Raw genomic sequence first — 26,412 nt, forward strand, 5'->3', positions numbered from 1 at the left:
AAAAGGTTTTATTGATAACTTTAGATATGTACAACTGTTAGATGAAGATACTCTCCACAATTGTACCATATTGTCCCTTTGAGCCTAAGCTCTCATAACTTTACTTTGTTGAGATTTATTGGGAGGTACTCTCCGGAAATGGGTAATTATGCATTTTGGGTCGTACTCTCGGAGATGGGTAATTATGCATTTTGGGTCGTACTCCACGAACTTCGTAGAGTAATTTTTTGACGGAACCCGATTGAACGAGCTTAGAGTGAAAGAAAGAAGGAAATGGAATTAATTACCGACGGGGGAATGGGGAGTACCTCCTCTCTTTCAGGAGATAAACTTGATTTTGCAAAGGAGGGAGTTTGGCGGAGGAGGTACTCTCCGGAAATGGGTAATTATGCATTTTGGGTCGTACTCTCGGAGATGGGTAATTATGCATTTTGGGTCGTACTCCCACATGGGTTAATTTAGTGGAAGATCATAGATTTATAAGTGAGTAATACTATCTCTATTGGTATGAGACCTTTTGGGGAAGCACAAAANACCTCCTCTCTTTCAGGAGATAAACTTGATTTTGCAAAGGAGGGAGTTTGGCGGAGGAGGTACTCTCCGGAAATGGGTAATTATGCATTTTGGGTCGTACTCTCGGAGATGGGTAATTATGCATTTTGGGTCGTACTCCCACATGGGTTAATTTAGTGGAAGATCATAGATTTATAAGTGAGTAATACTATCTCTATTGGTATGAGACCTTTTGGGGAAGCACAAAACAAAGCCATAAGAGGTTATGGTCAAAGTGGACAATATCATACCATTGTATAGAGTCGTGATTCCTAAACACCCATCTCAGTTGGAGAGGGAAATGAAACATTCTTTATAATTGTAAACGAGATAATGATCGAAAAATATATATACAAAATTTTTGTTCCAATAGCTATATCTACTTGTAGTGCACTTTTATTCCACAACTTTGTTTTCTTAAAAAAGGTTCAATTGATTGTATAGTGTGTTTGTTTGGTGGGTCACTTTGAGTTTGTAAGTTTGTGAAATAATAGCAATGGCTCCAATAATTGTTAGGAATAGTGATTTTTGTAGCCTAACCCACCTTATCAATTATGGTGAAAGAAGTTTGTAAGTGTTATCATGTGTCAACATTTAGCACTTCCATCCATCATAACCCAAATTTGCTTTCTCATAGTGCCAAATATAATGGGGTACGTTCGTTCGATCGATACCTATTTAATTATGTAAGGTGTAATCCTTTTTAATCAAATAAATCAAAATCGATATAGAAAAGACCAATACGACGCCTTGCCTCATATGTTTCAGTGGCTAAATCAACTAGGCTTTGCATACTTACACGAATATATTAGGGTTAGACCTCGTTAGCCCTAGATTGGGCCTTTTGGCACAACGAGCTTGGTTGAGTTAGCATTGTTCGATTTCAACCCAATAATGGTGCTTACCTTTTCGTTCGGCTCGCTTCTAGGTGGTCTTCGTGGGTTTTGCACGTTTTGAGTTTATTTCACTTGAGTCCCTAGAATATAAAAATGTAACGAGATCCTAACCTCTAATATTTTGATCAGTAGTATAAACGTTAACTATTCGAGTTATGCTTAGCTTATCAACTAAGTAATATTAAAGTTCACGAGTAGATAAGATATCAATTGAATTGTGAGATCTATACCAATAATATAGCATAAAATTTTTCCACTATCAAACATATAAAGGCCTACTTGAATTAATGGATAGAATCGCTTCAAAATAAAATGAAACCAATTATTGTTTAAAAGCTTGTGATATAATTGATGCACATTATTATTATTATTATTATTAGTATTATTATTATTATTATTATTATTATTATTATTGTTTTGCAGATATATAGTAAATTATAAGAATGATAGGACAATAAATATTCTATTGGATAATTATATAAACAAGAAGACGAAAAAATATGGCCCCTTGGGTTTACTCTTTTTAACATTATCATAAAATTTAATGATTACTTCAAATAAATTATTTCCATACCATTTTTTTTAAACAAAAGTTAATCGAAAAAGAAAACCCATTTGGTGACGAACTATGCTTTGAAAGTCCGTCCGTAGGTTTTTTAGTAGTGTTCGTACTTTTAAGGGACACTCATAAGTTAGGTTGGGTCGAGTTAAGACATTTTTTAAGTTAAAATTTAATGGTTCGAATTATAAATTTTTTCAATTCAAACAACTCGGGTTAAACAATGAACTCACGTTTGTTCAATTCAACACAATCTAATCATAAAAAACTCACAATCAAACTGAATTTATAAAGCTTTTATTTATTTGAATTCAACTCAAATAAATTCATAATCCAACTCAAACCATACGAATTGAGTCAAATTGATGGAGCTTCCGATTATAGGAAATTTACATTAGGAAAAAGAAAACAAAGGTTTGGAAATATGTGGCATCCAATGGCGGAAAAGGGGCAATTTTTGAGGAGTTTGGTGGGTTGAAAAGTATCAAAGTCCAATATGTACAAACAGGGAAACAGCTTGGGTGCTCTCTCCTTTTTAACGTCACCCCATACGCCTAAAACTTGTTAAGAATCACGGTATAATATTGTCAACTTTGAACTCGAACAAAGTATACTATAGAACCTCCCTTGAGACTTATGGATTCCTCGAATAGGCTCCTCTTAATCGAGGCTCAACTCCTTCTCTATAGTCCTCAGACAAAGTACACAGACACTTGAAGATTCTATTGACATAACTCAGTTAAATGCATGGCATGACGATATTAGGTTTGGTTTGAGTTTCTCAAAAAGGATTTTTACTCATAAAAGTGTATTCTTTACTTATAAACTTACGGGCAAGGTGGACTCCCTCCCCAAAACTCTGGCTTTGTTGGCTATTTAAACCCTTGAATCCCTCTATTTCTCCTCCCCTTCCACCTCCTCTAACCCTCTTTCTTCTTCCCCATTACAGTTCATAGCCACCAAATGCCGACCTTTGATTGCCTTCTTTTTGGTAAGCTCCAGTCGGTATTAAAATCGACTGTGTTTTTCTTCGTTTTTGTCTCCATTTTCATAACAGTTGTTTCTATCTAAACCTGCAGATCTGGATGACACTCTGTATCCTGTAAGCTCTGGCTTAGCAGCTGCTTGTAAAAGCAACATTCATGGTGGGTTTCGTTTTTGTGTTTTTTTGTTTGTTTTTTGTTTTTTTTTTAACATTGTTCTTGTCAGAATATTGTTCCTTTTCTTCTGCAGGTTATATGGCTGAGAAGCTTGGGTTTGAAAACAGCAAAATCCCAGAGCTGAGTAACCTGCTTTACAAGAATTATGGAACATCAATGGCTGGTCTCCGGGTATGTTTTTTTTTCAATTCTCTCTCTGTCTCTTTCTTTAAGATCATTCTCAGGAAGAGTTTATTCAAAGTGCTGTTTCTTTTGGTTTTTGTATTGCAGGCTATTGGCTATGACTTTGATTATGATGAATATCACAGGTATAGCAACCTCCACTCTCATTTTTTTGCTTCCATCTAAACCCTATGGCTCGCCTTCTTTGATCAATCTGGGTCACTAGATTCGGGGCTGAGTATTGGAATGTTACTAAAGTCTCATGTCCATTACATCATAACACTGTTTTTATGGAAACCCTTTTATTATGGAGGAATCTAAATGAAAATTTTAACGTTTTTAGACTCAATGAATGATGTTATACATACGGAGGATTTGTCTGTCCTAATTCTTTCGATGGTGAGATCCCAAATTGATTAGAGGTAACAAAATATTTTTTTTATAAAGGTGTGAAAACCACTTCCTAGCAAACTCGTTTTAAAAACCTTGAGGGGAAGGCTAAAACTGAAAGCACAAAAATGACAATATTGAATAGCAGTGAGCTTGGGCTGTTACAAATGGTATCAGAGCTAGACATCGGGCGATCTGTCAGCGAGGAGGTTGAGCCTCAAAGGGGGTGGACACCAAGTGGTATGCCAGTGAGGAGGTTGAGCCTCAAAAGGGGTGGACACCAGGTGGCGTGCCAGTGAAGAGGCTGAGTCTCAAAGGGGGTGGACACCAAGTGGTATACCAGTGAGGAGGTTGAGCCTCAAAGGGGGTGGACACCAAGTGGTATGCCAGTGAGGAGGTTGAGCCTCAAAAGGGGTGGACACCCGGTGGCGTGCCAGTGAAGAGGCTGAGCCTCAAAGGGGGTGGACACCAAGTGGTATACCAGTGAGGAGGTTGAGCCTCAAAGGGGGTGGACACCAGGTGGTATGCCAGTGAGGAGGTTGAGCCTCAAAAGGGGTGGACACCAGGTGGCGTGCCAGTGAAGAGGCTGAGTCTCAAAGGGGGTGGACACCAAGTGGTATACCAGTGAGGAGGTTGAGCCTCAAAGGGGGTGGACACCAAGTGGTATGCCAGTGAGGAGGTTGAGCCTCAAAAGGGGTGGACACCAGGTGGCGTGCCAGTGAAGAGGCTGAGTCTCAAAGGGGGTGGACACCAAGTGGTATACCAGTGAGGAGGTTGAGCCTCAAAGGGGGTGGACACCAAGTGGTATGCCAGTGAGGAGGTTGAGCCTCAAAAGGGGTGGACACCAGGTGGCGTGCCAGTGAAGAGGCTGAGTCTCAAAGGGGGTGGACACCAAGTGGTATACCAGTGAGGAGGTTGAGCCTCAAAGGGGGTGGACACCAAGTGGTATGCCAGTGAGGAGGTTGAGCCTCAAAAGGGGTGGACACCAGGTGGCGTGCCAGTGAAGAGGCTGAGTCTCAAAGGGGGTGGACACCAAGTGGTATACCAGTGAGGAGGTTGAGCCTCAAAGGGGGTGGACACCAGGTGGCGTGCCAGTGAGGAGGCTGAGCCTCAAAGGGGGTGGACACCAGGTGGCGTGCCAACGAGGAGGCTAGGCCCCAAGGGGGGTGGACACCAAGCGGTGTGCCAACGAGGAGGCTGGGCCCCAAGGGGGTGGACACCAAGCGGTGTGCCAGCGAGGACGTTGGGCCCCGAGGGGGTAGACATTGGGCGATGTGTCAGTGAGGACGCTGGGCCCCGAAGGAGGATGGACACCAAACGGTGTGTCAGCGAAGACAGTGGGCCCCGAAGGAGGGTGGATTGAAGGGTCCCACATCGATTAGAGAGGGGAACGAGTGCTAGTGAGAACGTTGAGCCTCAAAGAGGGGTGGATTATGAGACCCCACATTAGTTGGAGAGATGAACCAAACATTCTTTACCAGGGTGTGGAAACCTCTCTCTAGCAAATGCGTTTTAAAAACCTTAACGGAAAGTTCTTAAGGAAAAGTTAAAAAAAAAAAAAAAAAGACGATGTCTGCTAGTGGTAGTGGTGGTAGTGGTGAATTTGGGTTGTTAGACTGACAATCTTGTTCTTCATTTCAAACTTACATGAGTTTTTTTTTTTGGTAAACCCTCCACGAATTTCAAACTATTCGTTCAAAAACATAAGCATTTGTATTTGTATTTGTTCCCATGGAATATTCAAGAAGTGTATGAGACTAAAGCATCCATTATTCCTTAGGACAGGTTTGTTCATGGAAGATTGCCATATGACAACTTGAAACCTGATCCCATTTTGAGAACCCTTCTGCTCAGCCTCCCTTACAGGAAACTTGTAAGTTCTTCACAAAAAAGCACTTCAAATTCTCATCCCTTTTATGTTTTGATCGTTCTCTCAACAACCCATCTCCATTTTTGTATGAAAAAACAGATCTTTACCAATGCTGACAAAGTTCACACAGCCAAAGTTCTTAACAAACTAGCATTAGAAGACTGTTTTGAAGGCATTATCTGCTTTGAAACTCTCAATCCCACTAAAAAAGGCTCTGTTTTAGAAGAAAAACAGAGTTCAAGCACTGAAATCTTTGACATAATTGACCATTTCTCTCAAACAAGCCCTGTAATGGAGCTGCCAAACACTCCCATTGTCTGCAAACCATCAAAAGCTGCCATTGAATGGGCTCTCAAGATTGCTAACATCGATCCTCAAAGAACTGTAAGAACCTGGCCTTGGAATTAAGTCTTGGTTAAGTTGGCTCTAATTTGCTTGCGTTTTTTAGTTGTTTTTGTGCTGTTTTTCAGCTGTTTTTTGAAGATAGTGTCCGCAACCTTCAAGCAGGCAAGCGACTTGGGCTTCAAACTGTGCTGGTGAGTTACTGGCTAACTTTAAATCAACCTTTTAAGAACAAAATTGCAAGATTCTACGTCGGTTTGGGAGGAGAACGAAACATTCTTTACAAGGACGTGGAAACCTCTCTATAGCAGACACGTTTTAAAAACTTTGAGGAAAAGCCCGATAGGGAAAGCTCAGAAAAGACAATATCTACTCGGTAGGCTTAGGCTGTTACGAATGATATCAGAGTAAGACACTGAGTGATGTAGAGGCTAGACCCTGAAGGGGGTGGACCGCCGCCCCAAAGGGGGATGGATTGGGGGTCCCACATCAATTGGAGTAGGGAACAAGTGCCAATGACGACGCTGGGCCCTGGGAGAGTGGATTGTGAGATCCCGCATTGGTTTGGGAGGAGAACGAAGCATTCTTTATAAGGGTGTGGAAACCTCTCCGTGGCAAACGCATTTTAAAAACCTTGAGGGGAAGCTCGAATGGGAAAGTCCAAAGAGGACAATATCTATCGGCGGTGGGCTTGGACCGTCTTCTAAACTTCTGCTGCTGCTAATTTTTGTGTAGGTTGGGACTTCCCAAAGAAGTAAAGGAGCAGATTATGCAGTCGAAAGCATTCACAACATAAAGGAAGCAATTCCAGAGCTTTGTGAAGTTGAAATGAAATCAGAACTCAATTACTCAGCCAACAATAATGTAGCTGTGGGTGTGGAGACTTCTGTGACAGCTTAGAAATCAAGGCCTTGTTTGGGTTAAATGTTAAATTTGTAATCTATGTCAAAAGTTCAATAAAATTGCTGTTCAGTCCTCAACCCCCGTCTCGCTATCATGATTTTCCGTCTTCGTTATTGATCTCACTTTCAAAAAGGGGTCTCGACTTATGAACCGAACACGTAGCTCTATAGCTGAACTAGTTACTATCTATGGGTTTCATGATTTTGTCTTCGGTAGTGATCTCACTTTTGAAAGATGCCTCAATGTGTGAATTCAACACATAGCTCTATAGTTGAACTAGTCACTAAATACGGGTTTCATGATTTTACGTCCTTGGTACTAATCTCACTTTCAAAAGGGGATATTGACGTGAACATGTAGCTCTATAGTTGAACTAGTCACTAACTATGAGTTTCATGATTTTCCGTTTTTAGTAGTGATTTCACTTTCGAAAGAGGGTTTCAACGTGTAAACTGAACACGTAACTCTATAGCTGAACTAGTCACTAACTATGGGTTTCTAGATTTTCTGTCTATGACAGTAATCTCACTTTCAAAAGGGGGTCTCGACGTGTAAATTGAACTCATAACTCTATAGCTGAACTAGTCACTACACGCGGGTTTGATGATTTTTCGTCATCTCACTTTTAAGAAGAGTGGAAAAAAAAAGTTTTTATTATATATATAATAAAAAAAAAGTAAATCTAAATTAAAAATGGTTGAGTGTGGTTTATAATATTTTAAATTATTTAAAATTTATGAATTTAGCGAAGCTGAAATCAAAATTTTATCATTAGCAATAGATTTAAATTAATATTAAAAAATATAATAATATTTAAAAGTTAAAAAATTAAAGATTTTTAAAAATTAAAAATAATAAATAAACCACACGTTGCCTCTATCTTTCTGTTGCGCGCGCTGGTTCGGGTAAGGGCCTTTATATGTCATAACCAGAAGCACCCAGATGGAATGAAGCAGTCCATGGCGATGCTAACACGTGTCCCATTAGCCTACTCCATCCCAACCCCGAAGTCTACCCTTTCTCCACCACTGCCCTTTCATCAATGTCATAATTGTTGTTCCCTGCCCAATTCCAATTCAATCTCGTCTCTCTCACTTCAAATCGTTACCTCCTCCATTTCTCCGACCTCCCAGAAGGGTTTCAGAAGGCGCCGCCGCGTCGGTGCTCTTTCGCTGGTTGCAATGGCGGATTCTGGTCCTAGAACTGTCCTCGTCACCGGAGCTGGTGGCAGAACCGGTAACTCTGCTCTTTTCTTTGCTTGTTTATTGTTGTTTTGCTTATGTTCGACTGTTGAGGAAATTGTAGGGCAGTTTAAGGCAGAATTAGTAGTGGGGTTTCGATTTTTTCTTCCGGGTATGGAATTTTATCTTCGTGTCTCTGGAACTGGTTGTTCAATGTCTTCCCTGTTGAGGGTTTAGGTTTTATGTTGATTTGGTTTTTGATTTGAAAATTGGAGCCACTGACTTAACTTTGTTGCACATGGGACATTGAATATTAGTAGGTAGTGTTGAGGATGGTTGGTAGAGGAGTCCCACATCGGCTAGCTAATTAAGGAGTTAATCATGGGTTTATAAGTAAGGAATACACCTTCACTGGTACGAAGTCTTTTAGGGAAACAAAAAGCAAAATTATGAGAATTCATGCTCAAAGTGGACAATATCATACCATTGTGGAGAGTCGTGGTTTCTGATGAGGTATCAAAGTCATGCCCTTAACTTAGTCATGTCAATAGAATCCTCAAATGTTGAACCAAGAAGTTGTGAGTCTTGAAGGTGTAGTCAAAAGTGACTAAAGTATTGAACAAATAGTGTATTTTATTCGAGGGCTCTAGAGAAGGAGTTGAGCCTCAATTAAAGGGAGACTGTTCGAAGACTCCATAGGCCTTAGGGGAGGCTCTGTGGTGTACTTTTTTCGCATCCTGATATCCTATGGATTAAGACATTTCTTAGCTGTCAACTCAAGTTCTCTATCTGATTGGTTCGCTTGTACACAAATCCTGCACCTTCGAAATTGGTTTATGGATTTCAGATCATGTTTGAAGTGATTTTCTTAGTGCTTAAAAAGAGTTATTAAGCATTTTGTATAAGCGCTTAGATTCCTAATAAGGTTTTGTTGGTCCTGTTTGGCAGGTCAACTAGTTTACAAGAAATTGAAGGAGAGGTCAGATCAGTATGTTGCAAGAGGTTTGGTTAGAACTGAAGAGAGCAAGCAGAGTATCGGTGGAGCAGACGATCTTTTCGTTGGTGATATTAGGAATGCAGATACCCTTGGTCCTGCAATTCAAGGCATTGATGCGCTCATTATTCTTACGAGCGCCGTGCCAAAGATGAAGCCAGGGTTTGATCCAACCAAAGGTGGTAGGCCTGAGTTTTACTTTGAAGATGGAGCATATCCTGAACAGGTACCTCAACAGTCTCTTCTTTTCTTTTCTTTTCTTTATTGCACAACTTATTATGTATTTATGTGTGTGAGATCCCTCATTGGCTGAAAAGGAGAGGAGAGCGAAGCATTCCTTACAAGGGTGTGAAAATCTATCTCTAGTAGACGCGTTGTAAAACCTTGAGGAGCCCAAAGAGGACAATATTTGCTTGCGGTGGGCTTGAGCTGTTACAAATGGTATCAGAGTCAAACACTGGGCGGTGTGCCAGCGAGGACGCTGGGCCCCAAAGGGGCTGGATTGTGAGATCCCACATTGGTTGGAGAGGAGAACGAAGCATTGCTTATAAGGGCGTGGAAACCTCTCCCTAGTAGACGCGTTTTAAAACCTTGAGAAGGCCAAAGAGGATAATATTTGTTAGCGGTGAGCTTGGGCTGTTACATTTTCGCTCTCTGATGGACGTTTATGTGTAGGTTGATTGGATTGGACAAAGGAATCAGATAGATACCGGTGAGTGATTGGATTGCTCCTTTTTCTTGACATCATTTTCACGAGTTTCAAATGCTGAAATCATATCATGATTCGAAACAGCCAAGGCTGCAGGAGTTAAGCAAATCGTTTTGGTCGGGTCGATGGGAGGAACAAATATCAACCATCCCTTGAACAGTTTGGGTAATGGGAACATATTGGTTAGTATTATCTTTCCAATTACTTGATCTTCTACTTCTGGAAATCGTGAGAAACAGTATCTAACTCTTTTCATTATACTAAAGGTTTGGAAAAGGAAGGCCGAGCAGTATTTGGCTGACTCTGGTGTTCCTTACACCATCATAAGGTACGTCGTTGATCGAGTTGATCGAGTTTCATATTCATTGTCACCACAGAGAGTTCTGTACCTTTGCTCAAAACATAACCACTTGAAATTCTCAGAAAGTGCTGTTTTTGTGTTCCCATCTGGTTGGAAATATTGTCACTATTTAACTTTACTCAGCTTGATCAAACCATTATTAGGATTTCAAGATCTTACTTTGGTTCAAAATCTTTATATCCCATACTTCCTAGTTTATTTGGTTTCGGGTTCTAAATGCAAACGTCGAACGACTGTATTCCTGTTCGATTTAAGCGTTCGTTCTTTATTAGTTTCCGTCAATGTACCAAATTGGACTAGTGTTTGTCAGGGCTGGAGGTCTGCAGGATAAGGACGGTGGGATACGAGAACTGCTAGTAGGGAAGGATGATGAACTTCTTCAGACGGAGACGAGAACCATTGCCAGGGCTGATGTCGCCGAAGTCTGCCTTCAGGTACTTGCCTACATTGTTTATGCTCATTTGAAATTATTCCAAAGGACGACTATTAAACATCTAAAAATCTATGGAATAGTCTATCATCTTTCCTGTTTAACATTTAATCCAAGCTCGAAACTCTGGAACAGGCACTGCAATTTGAGGAGGCCAAATTCAAGGCGCTCGATCTAGCCTCGAAACCTGAGGGGGTAGGCACGCCGACGACCGATTTCAAGGCCTTGTTCTCTCAAGTGACGACGAGATTCTGAGTGGGTCATGTTTGTAAGGTCATTCTTTTCCAATGTAGTATTGTTGCCTAATAAACTCTGAACTGTGAGCTTTGAAGAGGGTTGGAAAAGGCTGTTAGGAGCTTACTTTCAACTTGCGGTTGAGCGGCCATTAATCTGCTTATCAGATAAATTGGGCACGAGTAACCTCTTTTTGGTCCGTTTATTAGTTTTCCATTCGATTTCGATGCTAACCTTAATTTTACTTGAATTAGGACCTATAAGAAGATTTTCATAAATTTTGGAACCCTTAACACACGAAAAAAAAATAGCCTAGGAAGTCACGTGACAATCATGTAAGTAACCACACGAATTCTAGGAAGTAATACTTATCGGGGTTATTTGGTAACACATGAATGCTAGTAAAACCAATCCCTATGGGGATATATTTAATATGACCTGAGCATAGAACAATAGGATAAACATGAGAGTAGTCACACTTGTTATTTGTACGACTAAATTATTCTTTTTATGATGTAATTAACTTTTTTTTTATTGTTGGTACATAATCGTGCTAAAGCAGAGGAAAAATTATGTATATTTATGTATCTGCACTTTGTGCATGATGGATGTTATTGCCCTATATGTGTGTATGTGTGACTGTATGCATAATTTAATAAATAATAACTTGAGGTGGTTGAATGTGTGATTCCCCGTGTAGAGTGTAAGTGGTGGAAATAGAATAAGACTAGGGTGGGAGCGTCAATTTAGCTAGACAATAACTTAAGATGGAATGCCTCTAGTAGTCCAAATGCATTAGAATTGTGAGAGACGATCAAGGGGTGTAGCTATAGTGATCCAATTGAACCAGACTCAAGGAGTTGGAATCAAGAAAATTGGAGACATGAATCCATGGCAAGACTGCCAAATTGCACCACGACAACCTTGGTAGACGAAGGTAGTCACCTAGACTAATACAAGTGGTACAATATCTACGAGCTTCCACTTCTATTTTCACTTTGATACAATATCATTGAGCCAGACCATAGGTTGGTTAGGGACGTGCAAGTTGATACTACCTCGTGAGTATGTTGTCTATCCATTTTATATTAATTATATGGTTTTTAATCAATCGAACACTGAAAATACTTCTTTTTAACATTTATTTCTATTAAAAGGTGAAAAAAAAATGCAACGTTGCCTAAATATGAAATCATCTCGAAACGACATCGTTTTTCTTGAGAAACATAAGTAAAATCAACAAAAAAAAAAAAAAAAAAAAAAAAAAAAAAAAAAAAAAAAAACCANAAAAAAAAAAAAAAAAAAAAAAAAAAAAAAAAAAAGCGGCTACGAAGTGCAGTAGCATCTGCAGAACCTTCGGAGGAGAGTGACATGGCGGTTCTTCCCACCACAAATTGCCACAAACTCCAAAACCAAAACCCGATCTTCTTCGCCGGCCGCTGCCATCAAAGTCGCCGCTCTGCTGCCGCCTTCAGTATTCGATTTAATGGCCAGAAGCTCCGTCGGCCGCTCATCATAAGCGAATCGCGCGCCACATCGAATTCAAGCGCGAACAGAGACCAAGGTACTCGCCTCTTCTTCCTTCCTTCCTTCATATTTTTGTGTAATCGACGTATAGACTATGATGAATTAGGGCATTTGAATCGTTTTCATAGATGGCGAAGTGGACAATCTGGGGGTTAAAGCTGCATTATCCATGCTCAAATTCTACAAACGTAAGTAGAATGGTGTTATTTGTTCGTTTTACACTTCTAATTCGAAGAATCCTCTTAATATTTGTTCGGTAATTGAAGGGAATGATAATTGTTGAGTACTGATTCGGAGTGAAATGTGAGCAGGAGAAATCTCGCCGTTATTGCCAAATAGTTGTCGCTACTTACCTACATGTAGTGAGTATTCCATGCAAGCTTACAAGAAATATGGTGTTGCGAAGGGTACTATTTTGACTGCTTGGCGTCTCTGCCGCTGCAATCCCTTTGGTAATGACATTGCTCTCATTCAACCTTCGGGAACGGAATTTGTCGATGTTTTTTCTTTGATTTTTGATTCTAGGTCATTGCTTCTTTGTAGGTGTATCTGGGTTTGATCCTCCACGATGGTTTGATGAAGAAAGGTTGCCAGAACCAGAAGATTGACAATTTCAAATACTGCCATAGTAATTGGTATGTCCTGATGCAGACCACGAATGATTTTTCAATTTGCTTTCCTGAGATTACATTCTAGGCAAATAGGTTATGCAACTGCACTTATCTCAAATGGACCCCTAACCCTTAGGGGTCCAGCGAGTGGCATCGCCCAGTGTTTGGTTCTGATATCATTTGTAACAGTACAAGTCCACCGTTAATAGATATTGTTCTCTTTGAGCTTTCCCTCAAGGTTTAAAACGCGTATGCTAGAGAGAGATTTCCACACACTTGTAAGGTTCAAATCCATCCCTTGGTGGCCCAACGTCCTCGCTGGCACATCGCCCGATGTCTGGCTCTGGTACTATTTGTAACAGCCCAAGTCTACCGCTAATAGATATTGTCCTCTTTGAACCTTCCCTCATGGGCTTCCCCTCAAGGTCTTAAAACGCGTATGCTAGGGAGAGTTTTCCACGCCCTTATAAGGAATGTTCTGTTCCCCTCTCCAATTAATGTGGGATCTCAAATACAATATCAGTTAGCCGTGGACTTGGACTTAGACTTGGACTTGGACTTGGACTGTTACAATAAATTAGGAGGGTTTTGACGAGGAAAGATGTTGCAGGAACCAGGAATATACAGGGTAGGGTTCTGTTGATTTGAAAATAGTGAAGTTTCCCATTGAAATTAATGTAACTCCTGGATAAACACATTTTGCATTAAGTTGGATAAACAAATAGACAATTCAGGTGTCAAAATAGAGCCCTTTTTTCCTAATGACTCTGAATTTAGGTTGGCTAGGTCTAGACCTTCTACAACACTGGATTTATGAAGAAAGCATGTGCAAACATTCCGACCTTAACGTGATAGGTTGAGATTGCATGTTCTATATGAGGTCGACTTCCTTAAAGAATATACAAAATGAAGATATCGTCCCACTCTTTGCTCGTCATTTGTTCGTCGTCTATTACACTACTAGAAGATATCATCCCACTCTTTGATTGTGTTTTGTTGATCGTCTATTACACTGCTACTACACTCGATGCAATCTAAAAAACATGGACTCGAATTGCTTAAAGTTTCGTGTTAATTTATGATTCAATATCGTTCTTATGCCTCACTCGGACATGGACTCGTATATTTTCATAGACAACCCACAAAACTGAAGCCATGTTCAATCACTGGATCAAAAGTTTAAGCTATTGGGCTAAATCCATATTTTCTTTCCTCTTTCCTGCCGTTTTGAGAGAGTTTTCTGTTCTGTAATTTAATTTAGTTTAGTTTTCTGCCGCTTTTAAGGTTCTTTCAACCTCACTGCTCAGATATTTTGTGCAGGTTGTGTTGGCTAATGTGGTTGATCGTTGTGCTGTTGGGGGATCTTTGGGAGCTAATGCCCTGTGCATAGTGGATTGTTGTAGAAAGTAACCTGTTGTGCTGTTGGGGGGATCTTTGGGAGCTAATGCCCTGTGCATAGTGGATTGTTGTAGAAAGTAACCTGTTATACAAATTATAGATTCGTATTCGAACCTCTAATCTTTTTGATAATGTATATATGTGGTAACTGTCCAAGTCCACCGCTGGTAGATATTATTCTTTTTGAGCTTTTCCTTCCGGACTCCCTCTCAAAGTTTTAATTCTTTTTGAGCTTTTCCTTCCGGACTCCCTCTCAAAGTTTTAAAATAGGAGAGGTTTCCACACCCTTATAAAGAATATTTTGTTCTCCTCTCCAACCAACATAGGATCTCACAATCCACCCTTTCAGGGGCCAACATCCTTCTTGACACTCGTTCCTCTCTCCAATCGATATGAGATCTCACAATCCACCCCTCCTTCAGGAAATCAGCATCCTCGCTGGCACACTGTTCGGTGTCTGGTTTGATATCATTTGTAAGAGTCCAAATTCACCACTAGCCAATATAGTCTTTTTTGGGTTTTTTCTTTCGAGCTTCCTCTCAAGGTTATAAAATGCGTATGTTAGGGAGATGTTTTCACACTCTTATAAAGAATTCTCCAATCGATATTGGATCTCACAGTTCACCTCTCCCCTTCGGGACTAGGGGCAAGTGTCCTTGTTGGCACTCATTCCCCTCTTCCATCGATATGGATCTCACATATGTCTCGACTAATTGAGTTACACTTATGTGGCTTAGATCTTAGTTAGATATAAGAGAGATTTTTAAGTTACATTAAATATTTAAAATATAAAAGCTAAAATTTAAATTAGCATACAAACCATAATATAAAATTTTGTGATTTATATCCAAAAATAAATTTGAAAGTAAAAAAATTGGATCATGAAAAATTACATATAATTATACAATTTCTAGCTCGAGGTTTTAATTGATGTGTTTGGAATTATAAATTTAATTAATTAATTTTTGGTCTATTTTTTAAAATACTAAAAAAATTCCGATTAAATAAAAGAAAAATAAAATAGGACGAATTTTTCATTTTCTGCAGCAATAAACCAAAGTAACCAGTTCTATCGCTCGGGTTTATCGTCAGATGAGCAAAAATCTCTCTGCGTGTCGGGAACCAAATCGATATCAACTCTTCGCCAACGCCAAGCAATGAGATATCCTCGTTCTTCAATTTTGTAAGCTTCGTCGATTCTCTCCTTCTGCAAACGACAATGGCGTTGCGAGCTGCTAACAGTTGCTCGGTTTTCCGCTCTGCTTCGTCCCCGCCTCTCTCTGCCTTCCGAACATGCCTCTTCAATGCCAGGAGCTCGAAATTGAAGTATAGGTATCCTGTATTATGGCACAAACAACAACGTCTTAGGAGTGGCGGACAGCGATTCTACTCCTTGTACAGTATAGTCGAAAACGTTGTCGAAGAGCTCGAAGCTCTGCGCAGGCGAAAGAGACCTTCTGCTACCGCTAAGTACGTTTTTGCTTCTCAATTGTAATATTTTGCTTTTAGTTCCGATAATATCCAATACTATTTTGTGCATTCAGCTTTTGTTATGAAGGTGCATTTTCTATTTCTCTTGATTGAGTTGAGCTGAAATATGTGCTATGCTATGAATTTCATCTTCACCTTGATATTTGGTAAAAAAGAAAAAAAAAAAAAAACAAACGTAATGAATTTCTCCAAGTAAGAGTATACTGTCTCAAATATTGTATGATCATCTGGAAGTTGAGTATCTAGTATTTCTTTGTTCTTTTCCAATAATGAGCAAAAAGTTCTATGTATTCAGAATGGGATTGGTGGGTATGGGCAGTGGAGAGCTTACCGAAGATAAGCTTATGAACCAGACATTGGAAAAGGGACGGTTACTGGAGTTCAAGAAGGACTCGGAGAGGGTGCTACTGGCAGTTGCTCAGAGACCTGATGGGAAAAAAAACTGGATGGTGTTCGATCAGGTTCTAGTAAAAAAAAAAAATTGCGCACCATTTTGTTTGAATTGGCTACTAGGTTGATTCATGGCTTATTATTTTTTTAAGTTCAAGGAAAGTATTCAGTACATAACTCTAATTTTCTCTTGGTTCATTTTTTCTTTGACAGAATGGTGTGACATCATCCATTAGGCCACAGCAAGTTACATACATTGTTCCAGGTGTTGAAAATTTTGACCAGACAGAAATTGCAGACTTCATTAAGAGAGCTCAGAATAACTTGGTTTGTTCTTTACTTGGAAACACTAGAGCCTTGTGTCATATTGACTGGTGGTGATTCACTACCTGATTTGAGCCAATAATTATGAATGCAGGATCCAACGCTGCTGGAGTTCGCTTGGCTTGAGCTTCTTGAACAAAATAAGGCAGTGACTACCGAAGAACTAGCTGAGGTTATGTATTGTCTGGGTATCATTGATCATTTGATAGTTGTTCCATCACTGACTATAGTACCTTCTACAGATGATATTTGGGAATCCAGAACCTCTTGATAGCTATTGTGCGCATCTGTTGTTATCAAGAGATGAGTTATACTTCACTGTTCTGCAGACAAAAGGTTCGCGATCTTTTTATGGTCCAAGACCCACTGATCAAGTACGCATTATGTTTTAGTTCGAAACTTTCTTTCATTTAATGATTATCAAACACAACTACTATATTCTTAGAGATCCTTATATGGTGGGGCTTTTTGGAATGTACCTGCTTCAAGAAAATTTGTAAACTAAATAATGATGCTTTAATTTTTTCTTTAATCTTAATTTTTTCATGGGGGGAGGGCAGTTCAACTTGATGCTTCTGAAAGATATAGAATGTTCAACTGCAGACTGTAAAGGATAATAACTTTGTAAAAAGTATAGAGTTTTCTTGAGTTTGCTCTAAGTTTATGTGGTGCCATGACTTTGAATAATTAAATATTAACGATTCTAAGGCCATCTCTCTTATTCATTTAAGAGATGCTTTCGATTGATTTATAATTCTACTTTCTTTCTCTCTCTATTGTGTGTTGGCAAGACACCTCCAGAGTCCATCTTGCCCCTTTTATAGACGTGATATTGTGTCACTAGTTAAAACAGGGGAAGATGTGTTAAGAGGTGATGAAGGCCCTAATCTATTCATACATGGTATATGATCTCAGATATATGAACAGGATCGCGATTAGTTGTTTTTTTAAAAGATAGAAACGCTTGTCTTGACAAGAGAAAAAAGTGAACAAAAATGAAAGGAGGCTCATTATCCAATCCTTACCTTCAAGGGATACGGATGTATCCAATTACTCACTAGCAAAATCCAAAGAAAAGGAAGAAGTAGAGAATGCTTAAGTAGTGGAAGACAAATGGCTAACTGCAGTTCCTCCCACACATCTCCCACCTTCTCCTCTTATGAATGTTATTACAGATGATAGGCTATTCACTTAAGTAGCCTTGTATTGTTTTTTCCCTGCCGAGCTTTCTTCAATTAGCTGGATTTTGCTTTTTCTATCTTATGATCCTTCACATGGCAAATATTTCTGCTAGTGGATTTGATTATCACGTCATCCATTAATGCGCAGTGTTTTCCTCACTCTAAAATATTTTCTAATTCCTTTTTGAAAGCCAGGTTGAAGAACTTCAACGTACTAAGCTTGCAAGGGAGGCCGCTGAAAATGAGCTACAAAAGTTTGTAGAATTGCTGAAATCTGCTAAGGCGATGCCTTTGAAGGCTAAACCTCCTAAATCTTCCTGGGTAACTGAAGAGAAAACCAGACACAAGATTGAGTCTCTCGAATCTTATGCTATTGATGCTTGCAAGGATGCTGAACAAAGGATAACAGCTGGGATGGTAACTCTTTTCATGTGGTTTACTTGATGAACGAAAACTACATGTTCATCCATTTCCTTAACTGTGTTCGATATTTGTCTCTTCCTTAGATTCTCAAGGCCATGGGACTGGTGAAAACAGCATCATCAGCGGTTAATCTTCTCATAGACATAGGATATTTCCCTTGGCATGTTAATCTTGAACTTCTGAAGTTAAACATCCGGACAGATCATTCAGATGAAATTACAGCAGCAGCTGAATCACTTTTACTGGAGGCATCTGATGCTGATGAGGTAGTGACAGGTTCCTATCATTGGTTTTTCTTTTTTCTTTTACTTTTTTGGAAGCTCTATGCTTATGTATAGGTCATAATAGTGCGATAACATAGAGTAAAAAGTTACCTCATGTTCTATGAAGCACGGACATTATTTTAGGCAGAGTATCTGTGTTGGACACGTGTCTGACACGCAGATTATGTGTCCATTATTTATTTATTGTTGGACATGTTGGATACGCCGGGATAAATTTTTAGCAAAAACAAGGCCCAAACCAATTATTTTGAGTGCATATTTAAAGCTCCGTCTAATTTAATTTTTAAACAAATAAAAATCATTAAAAAAAAAGACATTAAAAACACAAGAAGTTGAAAGCCTGCTATATTTCTGTTTCTGTTTCTGCAATTCACGAAGAAGCAACAACCACTACACCACCAGCCTTTTTTTGTTCATGGCCACTCACTGCAAATTTCTGTGTGCTTTTTAGTAGAGAACCTTTAGTATTTTTTATGTTAAATTTACATATATCATTAAAAAAAGAAATGTATCCTCAACATGTCCGTGTCCTTGTCCGTGTCTGTGGCCTGTGTTTGTATCTGTGCATCTTAGCTTATGTTGATTATTATTTGAGAATCTCCCTTGCTTCCCTGCCATTTGCATGAGAGAGCTTCAGAAGTTTGAATTTTACCAACAGTTAATCCCATCCAGGACTTGTAAATCTTCATTTGTATTTATTAATTTATTGCTACTATGTATTTCACATTTTGCAGCTGACCAGATAAAGTTGTCATGTATTATTCTATACCCTTTCTGTTTAGGTTAACAGGAAGAATCTCACACATTTGAAGGTTTATGCCATTGATGTTGATGAAGCAGATGAGGTGATTATATAAAATTAAAAATATATCTCCAATTGAAATTCTTATTTCCATTTGTTTTTTTTTTCCCTTATTTGTAATGATCAGATGAGGTAATACGTTCTTTTTCTTTTTTGAAATGCTCTGGTCGAACAAATGATCATTAAACAAAAAAAAAAAAAAAAAAAAAAAAAAAAAAAAAAANATCATTACATCTGATGGTTTATGCCATTCTGAATTGCTATTCTTTTTTCATGAAATTTTGGGAGGCTCCACCTCATGTTCTTATCATGCAATATTGTAGCTTGATGATGCCTTGAGTGCAACAAGATTGTCAGATGGCCGAATTAAAATATGGATTCATGTTGCCGATCCAGCTAGATTTGTTCGACCAGGGAGCATAGTAGACAGGTAATTCTTAAAGCTTTAACTTGTGGTGGTATTTTGTACCATGCCCACTCTCTTTTGGTTTATCATGTATAGGGAGGCCATGAAAAGAGGCACTTCTATATTTCTTCCAACAGCCACATACCCTATGTTTCCTGAAAAACTAGCAATGGAGGGAATGAGTTTAAAACAGGGAGAGACTTGCAATGCAGTTACTGTATCTGTTGTCCTTCATTCTGATGGAAGGTAAAGCTTGTTTACACACTGTATTTATTTATTTTTTTTTTAATATGAAACTTCTTCACTAGAAATTTTGTCCTGTTATTTTGATGGAAAGCAAAGCTTGTCCTTACCTTATTATATTTTATATAAGAATTTTTCACTACAAAAGTTATATTTGGGGAAAAAAATTTCTGGAGGAGACCGGCACAATAAATTTCAGTTGTGAAAATAAGAAAATTTGTATATGGGCTTGTATGCCTCTTGAAAGGTATTGTTGGCCATTCCTTTTTAGTTTTTCCTATTACGTTTTGCAGTTCGTGAAGTTTGTTCCTGATGTCATGCAACTATCAGGTGGTTCTATGTATTCAAATCATAAAATTATTTGTCAGAGTACGGTGATACAGAAGATTTTTCTTATTACACTTTCATTTGCGTTGTTGAAATCTTTTAATTGTATTTTTCCACCTACTTTCTGAACATTGTTTTAGCATATTCTGTGGAAACTGTTGCTTCTATGCGTGTCATTTTTCTTTCTTGGGTTTTTATTTAAGAAAAAAAAAAAAAAAAAAAAAAAAAAAAAAAAAAAANTTATCTACTGGGATTGTAGAATGGAACTGTGGATTTCTTAAAGTTATGGCATCCTTTTAAGATGTCTTGACGATGAACGCAAACATGTAAATGCTAACCCTTCTATGCCTTAATAGCATTGCAGAATACTCCGTGGAAAACTCAATCATCAAACCAACGTACATGCTGACGTATGAAAGTGCTTCTGAGCTGCTTAGTTTGAACTTGGAAGAGGAGGCAGAACTTAAAACTCTATCTGAAGCTGCAACTTTGCGTTTAGCATGGCGAAGGCAACAGGTATCTATATAGCCAGTTATCATTTTCATTCAAGGGGTCATAGTGGCTTAAAATATTATCAAGAATGATGGTTGTTTATTAATCAAGTTCTGTGAAAACTGTTTAATTCAAAACACTTTCAGACTTCTTCTAAAGAAGTTTGATCGGATTCTATTCCTAGAAGGTATTCTTTTACTCTTATCTTTTTTCTTTTTGTCCTTTTTTTTTTTTTTTTTNTTTCAGGGGGCGATTGACATGGCCTCTTTGGAGACACGGATCAAGGTAGCAAATCCACAAGACCTGGATCCTGAAATCAATCTCTATGTGGAGAACCAAGCTGATCCTGCCATGCGACTGGTTTCTGAGATGATGATTCTATGTGGAGAAGTTATAGCAACTTTTGGATATCACCATAACATTCCGTTGCCCTATAGAGGACAACCCCAAACAAATGTAGATATATCTGTATTTGCACATCTTCAAGAAGGACCTGTTAGGAGCTCTGCAATTGTTAGAACAATGCGTGCTGCTGAAATAGATTTCAGGAAGCCGATACGCCATGGGACTTTGGGAATTCCTGGTTATGTCCAATTTACATCTCCCATCCGTAGATATATGGATCTTCTTGCACATTATCAGGTATTTCCTCTCATTTGTTATGTCTTGGTGTTAAAATTTGATTTTGAATTTTTATTGAGCTCGCACTGCTCATCCATCATGGACATCTTGGGATCTTGCTTTGTCCTTGAGAAAAGATGAGAACAGTACATTGTGTTGGTGAAAAAAAATGAATGGACCTTATTCCTGACAGACCATTGTGTTACTTGAAACACCTCCACTGGTCATACTTAATGGTTTTGGTTTTCTCTTCTCCACCTGTGTCGAGGAAACTACCCTTGCAACTTGCAGCTTTCATAGTCGTACTGTCATCATTTTTCAACATATTAGTTCTATGTTTACTTGCCACTGAAAGACTCTACTGAGACAAAGATAGGCTGTCAAGAACGTAGAGGAGGTAGGATGGGCAGTTGGTCAGATCTAGTATGGATCGTACATGGACGGTAGTTGGAGTCGGCGGCTCTCTTAGGGTTCCCTCATCTGGGATCCCTGGGGAAGAGGATCAAGTTGGCCTTTGCGAACAGCTTGACTATCATTGGAACTGTACTCTTCATACCAGCTTGTTAAATTGTGTTTGGTTTTGCTTGGATAATTAATAATCATTCATTTGAAGACTGTTTTTAACCACTTTATATTCCTTTTAACTTAGTTTTTCTGTTATATTATACGTAGGTAAAGGCATTCCTTAGAGGTGACTCTCCTCCGTATTCCCATGGTCAATTAGAAGGAATGGCATCAACTGTGAATATAAATACTAAATTGGCAAAGAAGCTCTCAAGCACCAGTCTTCGTTATTGGGTATTAGAGTACTTGAGAAGGCAACCAAAAGAAAATAGATATCGGGCATTGATTCTTAGGTTCATTAAAGATCGAATTGCAGCCCTGCTGTTGGTCGAGGTGAGGATTGATGGATAACATCTATCATATCACGATGCATGCCTTAGTTTAATGACTTTTGGCTAAGGGAGGGTGAACCTAATCTGATTTATTTTCTGCTTTCACCGGTTGTTCCTCTCTTCACATTGTGCTGTTTATTTACTGTCAATGGCCTCCTGGTTTGTTCTGTTATTCATCATAACATTATCAGGTATTTACTGTCGATGTTCCTCTCTTTCACCGATTGTTGCTCTCTTCACATCTTGCTTCAGTGGGTTTGAAGCCTGAAGCAAGAGCTAAATTGCCCCACTTGATGCTCTTTAAACGTATGAGAATATCAGATGCATACAGTAACAGACGACTTTTTGTTTTTTTTTCCAACCATTTGTGTTACTGTTAGATTCCTTCATTTGTCCTTAGCTCAAGCAAAGTAGAACCTATATAAACCTCTATAGGCGCTTGTAGTCTCTAAATATGAATTTTGTTACATTTAGTATCTCATGTATTCGGAATTTATAGGTGGGACTCCAAGCATCTGCGTGGGTATCTGTTGGAGCACAAATTGGAGATGAAGTGCAAGTTCGAGTGGAGGAAGCCCATCCACGTGATGATGTCCTTTCTCTGAAGGAGATTATTCACTAGATATATGAGCTTCTCTCTAGTAAAAAACATTGTATGACAAGGTGTTGCTCCCTGAAGTTGCACGGTTGGTACTCTTCTTCACCAAATATGAAACCATTTTTCCTTGAAAATGAACTAAACATGTCGAGTGAAGTTTTTACTTCTTTTTCTCTGTTTTCTAAAAACTAAATTGTTTTAAGTTCTTTTTCCCTGCTCTTTAGAAGCATCTGTGAAATTTTAGCACAATTTAAAAACAAAACTAGTCTCTAATTTTTTTAATATTTGATCATGATATGGTTATTAAACATTAAACTAAAAGCAAAATATTTATGAACAAGTCAGATTGAAGTTCTATTATTTAGTCGCAATTTTTTTTTTTTTTTTTTTTTTTTTTTTTTTTTTTTTTTTTTTNTTTTTATATGCATAATAGTCAGTCACTCTATTAAAGTACTTAAAAAGCTCGTGCTGATGAAATAAACCAGACATCTCTCAACAACATTTTCTGCAGGGTTGATGCCATGAGGATTCGCCAAAAGACACATTTCACGAATCTCACCCCTATACCCAGTCAGAATGTGGAAATTGGGAGGTTAAGTGGGAAGTACTTGAAAGGTTTCTACCCTTGGGCTAGAATTGTAATTTCCTTAGGTTGGTTGTAAATGATTTATCTTTAGTGAAGGAATCAGATCAATATTATTGTTGCATGAAGCTAATAAATTTTCAAACTAATAAAAGTTTGTAGGTGCCCTCTTTTGGAGATCAATTGAAATGAGGAAAAGAAGATCACCAGACGGTTGCTATTGCTGATTCATTACTGTATCATAACCTCCTTCAAACGTATGAGCGTGGGTATGTTTCATATTGTCTTTGTTTGCTTTTCTATATTATTCTGGATAACTTGATGGTATCATAAAATTTGATTATTGAATAACTGTAACTGAAGTAAAGCTCTTTAGGCAAGTGTCTTAGTTCATTTGAGGTTGGTGCGGTGGGAACTTCAAAAAATTGTTGTATCTTGCAAGTTGCAAAAAGGTGTGGCCAAGCCATCAAAGGAAGACATAGGAAAAATTATACTAAGATTTGAATTCTTGCTTAACTTGATGAGTTTATTGCTTGTAGAGAATCTATTGCTTAGGCAGGAAAAGATTTATATCTTTAAATGAACTAGATCTTGTACTAGTCAAATGAAATATGAGACCATTTGGTAAGGTTTTTGGAGTTTAAGAGAGAAAGAAAGATGTGTAGAATGGTTTGGTCTGAGTTTGTCCCACGTATGAAGATATAGTTGTTGCTAAGTGTCACAGTCATGCTTGTCCAAGATGTGCGACTATGACACTAAGCAACACAAATAGTTTTGTCTTGTAAGGTAATCGAGAGTTCAATAATTTAAGTAGAGTCAAACCTTTCAATAATTTAAGTAGGTCTCTTAACCAGAACATATTGATTACATTATATTGTAATTAGTAGAGTTAAAAAGAGGAATTTATCTTGAACTCATCTAAATGAGTAAAGTAACACTGAAAACGATCCTTCACATGTTTAAGTTAAGCTACCCGACCATTAATCAAAGATTAGTCTGTTTTATACTAGTCCATGAAAGACAAAACAAAGTGAGCCTATAACTATAGATAGTGAATGAGTAAATGAGCAGTAGAACTTTGATAATAGAAGTCTTAAAAGAAATGAGTTCGAGTCACCCTTTCGTAGGGTCAAATTATCGTCTCTGGAATAATTGTGGTGGTCCAAAGTTAGCCTAAAAATTTATGCATACTAAAAAAAAATTACCAAAAGTATGATCACAATCTAAGCAATTGAGCTGACGAGGTTTGTTAAGTGTTGAGCCCATGGGTTAAATTAGGTTTGTTTACTTCAGAGCTATGTGGTTGAGACTAAAGATGTGATTTACCTTTTATTTCAAGTTACAACTTTATTAGGCTTTGATCAAATAATCTAACCAGCATACTGTTGTGCTTGAAACCCATCTTTGTGTACAAATTATTGACATTCATATATGTTTATTGTTGAAATGGAAAATCATGTAATGGAGTGTTTGGGTTAAATCTAAAAAAATAACTCAGTCCTATCGACTTTTCGTCTAACAATGTAGCCATTTTTTATTAAATATATATATTTGAAACATGCAGAGCCAGATGGTGGTATTTGGGATATTGTGAAAATTTTAGCCTCATCGACCACTAGACGTGCTCGACCACTAGACGTTCTCACAATCGTGCTTATTTTCTTGAAAATCAATTTTCAAGAATTGTGTTTTTTAGTTACATCCATATTAATTATTGCAAATGGCAGAATCATCTAGAATTAAATCAAGGCGTGGATCGAGATTTTTGAGTTCCAATCTCGAAGTAGAGAAATTTGATGGAACCAACAAATTTGGTGTTTGGCGAGGCGAAGTTAGCGATTTATTGGTCATGCAAGATCTTGATGCTTCTCTCCAAGAGGAGATGCCTGAAAACATGACAGACGCCGAAATTAAATCGACAAGCTTGTGGAATTATTCGATCCTGTCTTGGCAAGGATCAGAAATATCCATTTATGAAGGTTACCATGGCGAAAGAACTATGGGACAAGCTTGAGACGAAATGTACGAAGAAGAGTGTGGAAAATAAACTCTATTTAAAGAAGAAACTCTTCCGTTTTGACTACAAGAAAGGTATCTCAATGGCTGAGCATTTGGATGATTTTAACAAAATCATCACTGATTTGCTCAATCTAGATGTTACAATTAATGACGAAGACAAGGCGTTGTTGCTGTTGAATTCTTTGCCGGAATCCTACGAGTTTTTAGTAACCACCCTACTACATGGACTCACTGGTCTTGTTTTTTAAGATGTTTCAAATGCCTTAATGAATAATGAGGTGAAAGAAGGAAAAGGAGGCATATCAAGACTCTAGCACAAATGTTCTCACTACTCGTGGAAGGATTTCTACTTGGAAAAAGAGCGAACGTGAAAAGTCTCGATCAAAGTCGAGAGGTAGATCTGATAATTGGAGANAACATGACAGACGCCGAAATTAAATCGACAAGCTTGTGGAATTATTCGATCCTGTCTTGGCAAGGATCAGAAATATCCATTTATGAAGGTTACCATGGCGAAAGAACTATGGGACAAGCTTGAGACGAAATGTACGAAGAAGAGTGTGGAAAATAAACTCTATTTAAAGAAGAAACTCTTCCGTTTTGACTACAAGAAAGGTATCTCAATGGCTGAGCATTTGGATGATTTTAACAAAATCATCACTGATTTGCTCAATCTAGATGTTACAATTAATGACGAAGACAAGGCGTTGTTGCTGTTGAATTCTTTGCCGGAATCCTACGAGTTTTTAGTAACCACCCTACTACATGGACTCACTGGTCTTGTTTTTTAAGATGTTTCAAATGCCTTAATGAATAATGAGGTGAAAGAAGGAAAAGGAGGCATATCAAGACTCTAGCACAAATGTTCTCACTACTCGTGGAAGGATTTCTACTTGGAAAAAGAGCGAACGTGAAAAGTCTCGATCAAAGTCGAGAGGTAGATCTGATAATTGGAGAAAACTTGATAAAAATGAGTGTGCATATTGTCGACAGAAAGACCATGGGAAGAAAGATTGCCCGATCTTAAAAGAGAAGGGGTCGAAGTCCAATGTG

The 26,412-nt window shown here is 38.3% G+C and overlaps 4 protein-coding genes across 7 annotated transcripts; all 4 read left to right on the forward strand.

Annotated features, from left to right (window-relative positions):
* Positions 1-2,880: 2,880 nt before the first annotated feature.
* On the forward strand, positions 2,881-6,911 carry LOC111780956 (suppressor of disruption of TFIIS-like). Of its 2 annotated transcripts, none has more exons than XM_023661323.1 (8): positions 2,881-2,998; positions 3,087-3,152; positions 3,217-3,338; positions 3,438-3,475; positions 5,505-5,592; positions 5,689-5,973; positions 6,060-6,125; positions 6,667-6,911. In XM_023661323.1, exons 1-8 carry the CDS (start codon positions 2,971-2,973, stop codon positions 6,829-6,831), a joined length of 858 nt encoding a protein of 285 aa, XP_023517091.1. In that variant the 5' UTR covers positions 2,881-2,970; the 3' UTR covers positions 6,832-6,911. The 2 variants fall into 2 exon arrangements, with proteins under 2 accessions (XP_023517091.1, XP_023517092.1); XM_023661324.1 differs by having other exon boundaries at positions 3,241-3,338.
* Positions 6,912-7,717: 806 nt separating this feature from the next.
* On the forward strand, positions 7,718-10,975 carry LOC111782300 (uncharacterized protein At5g02240-like). Its single transcript, XM_023663158.1, has 7 exons — positions 7,718-8,070; positions 8,964-9,235; positions 9,685-9,721; positions 9,803-9,900; positions 9,985-10,046; positions 10,390-10,513; positions 10,645-10,975. Exons 1-7 carry the CDS (start codon positions 7,782-7,784, stop codon positions 10,762-10,764), a joined length of 1,002 nt encoding a protein of 333 aa, XP_023518926.1. The 5' UTR covers positions 7,718-7,781; the 3' UTR covers positions 10,765-10,975.
* Positions 10,976-12,072: 1,097 nt separating this feature from the next.
* Positions 12,073-14,440, forward strand: LOC111781830 (UPF0161 protein At3g09310). Its single transcript, XM_023662542.1, has 5 exons — positions 12,073-12,307; positions 12,399-12,458; positions 12,582-12,722; positions 12,814-12,905; positions 14,202-14,440. The coding sequence occupies exons 1-4, from the start codon at positions 12,115-12,117 to the stop codon at positions 12,876-12,878; spliced, it is 459 nt and encodes a 152-aa protein (XP_023518310.1). The 5' UTR covers positions 12,073-12,114; the 3' UTR covers positions 12,879-12,905; positions 14,202-14,440.
* Positions 14,441-15,332: 892 nt separating this feature from the next.
* On the forward strand, positions 15,333-23,984 carry LOC111782095 (ribonuclease II, chloroplastic/mitochondrial-like). 3 transcript variants are annotated; one of them, XM_023662884.1, is made up of 16 exons: positions 15,333-15,749; positions 16,066-16,231; positions 16,374-16,487; positions 16,579-16,656; positions 16,727-16,858; positions 17,861-18,082; positions 18,172-18,354; positions 19,155-19,217; positions 19,498-19,604; positions 19,677-19,826; positions 20,507-20,666; positions 20,889-21,284; positions 21,936-22,160; positions 22,659-22,845; positions 23,269-23,609; positions 23,717-23,984. In XM_023662884.1, the coding sequence occupies exons 1-14, from the start codon at positions 15,499-15,501 to the stop codon at positions 22,779-22,781; spliced, it is 2,370 nt and encodes a 789-aa protein (XP_023518652.1). In that variant the 5' UTR covers positions 15,333-15,498; the 3' UTR covers positions 22,782-22,845; positions 23,269-23,609; positions 23,717-23,984. The 3 variants fall into 3 exon arrangements, with proteins under 3 accessions (XP_023518652.1, XP_023518653.1, XP_023518651.1); XM_023662885.1 differs by having other exon boundaries at positions 23,269-23,408; positions 23,496-23,984; XM_023662883.1 differs by having other exon boundaries at positions 23,269-23,984.
* Positions 23,985-26,412: the final 2,428 nt, after the last annotated feature.

This window comes from Cucurbita pepo, chromosome LG19 (assembly GCF_002806865.2).
Source record: "Cucurbita pepo subsp. pepo cultivar mu-cu-16 chromosome LG19, ASM280686v2, whole genome shotgun sequence".
In the NCBI taxonomy this organism is placed as follows: Eukaryota; Viridiplantae; Streptophyta; class Magnoliopsida; order Cucurbitales; family Cucurbitaceae; genus Cucurbita; species Cucurbita pepo.

Excerpts from the sequence above, each read along its gene's own strand:
- LOC111782300 (XM_023663158.1), top strand. The coding sequence starts at position 7,782 with ATGAAGCAGTCCATGGCGATGCTAACACGTGTCCCATTAGCCTACTCC. Across the intron at positions 9,722-9,802 it reads AAGGAATCAGATAGATACCG|CCAAGGCTGCAGGAGTTAAG; the intron begins GTGAGTGATTGG and ends GATTCGAAACAG. Across the intron at positions 9,901-9,984 it reads TGGGTAATGGGAACATATTG|GTTTGGAAAAGGAAGGCCGA; the intron begins GTTAGTATTATC and ends ATTATACTAAAG.
- LOC111780956 (XM_023661323.1), top strand. The coding sequence starts at position 2,971 with ATGCCGACCTTTGATTGCCTTCTTTTTG. Across the intron at positions 3,339-3,437 it reads CATCAATGGCTGGTCTCCGG|GCTATTGGCTATGACTTTGA; the intron begins GTATGTTTTTTT and ends TTTGTATTGCAG. Across the intron at positions 5,593-5,688 it reads GCCTCCCTTACAGGAAACTT|ATCTTTACCAATGCTGACAA; the intron begins GTAAGTTCTTCA and ends ATGAAAAAACAG.
- LOC111782095 (XM_023662883.1), top strand. The coding sequence starts at position 15,499 with ATGGCGTTGCGAGCTGCTAACAGTTGCTCGGTTTTCCGCTCTGCTTCG. Across the intron at positions 15,750-16,065 it reads AGACCTTCTGCTACCGCTAA|AATGGGATTGGTGGGTATGG; the intron begins GTACGTTTTTGC and ends CTATGTATTCAG. Across the intron at positions 16,488-16,578 it reads AGAGAGCTCAGAATAACTTG|GATCCAACGCTGCTGGAGTT; the intron begins GTTTGTTCTTTA and ends TTATGAATGCAG.
- LOC111781830 (XM_023662542.1), top strand. The coding sequence starts at position 12,115 with ATGGCGGTTCTTCCCACCACAAATTGCCACAAACTCCAAAACCAAAAC. Across the intron at positions 12,308-12,398 it reads AAGCGCGAACAGAGACCAAG|ATGGCGAAGTGGACAATCTG; the intron begins GTACTCGCCTCT and ends TCGTTTTCATAG. Across the intron at positions 12,459-12,581 it reads CATGCTCAAATTCTACAAAC|GAGAAATCTCGCCGTTATTG; the intron begins GTAAGTAGAATG and ends AAATGTGAGCAG.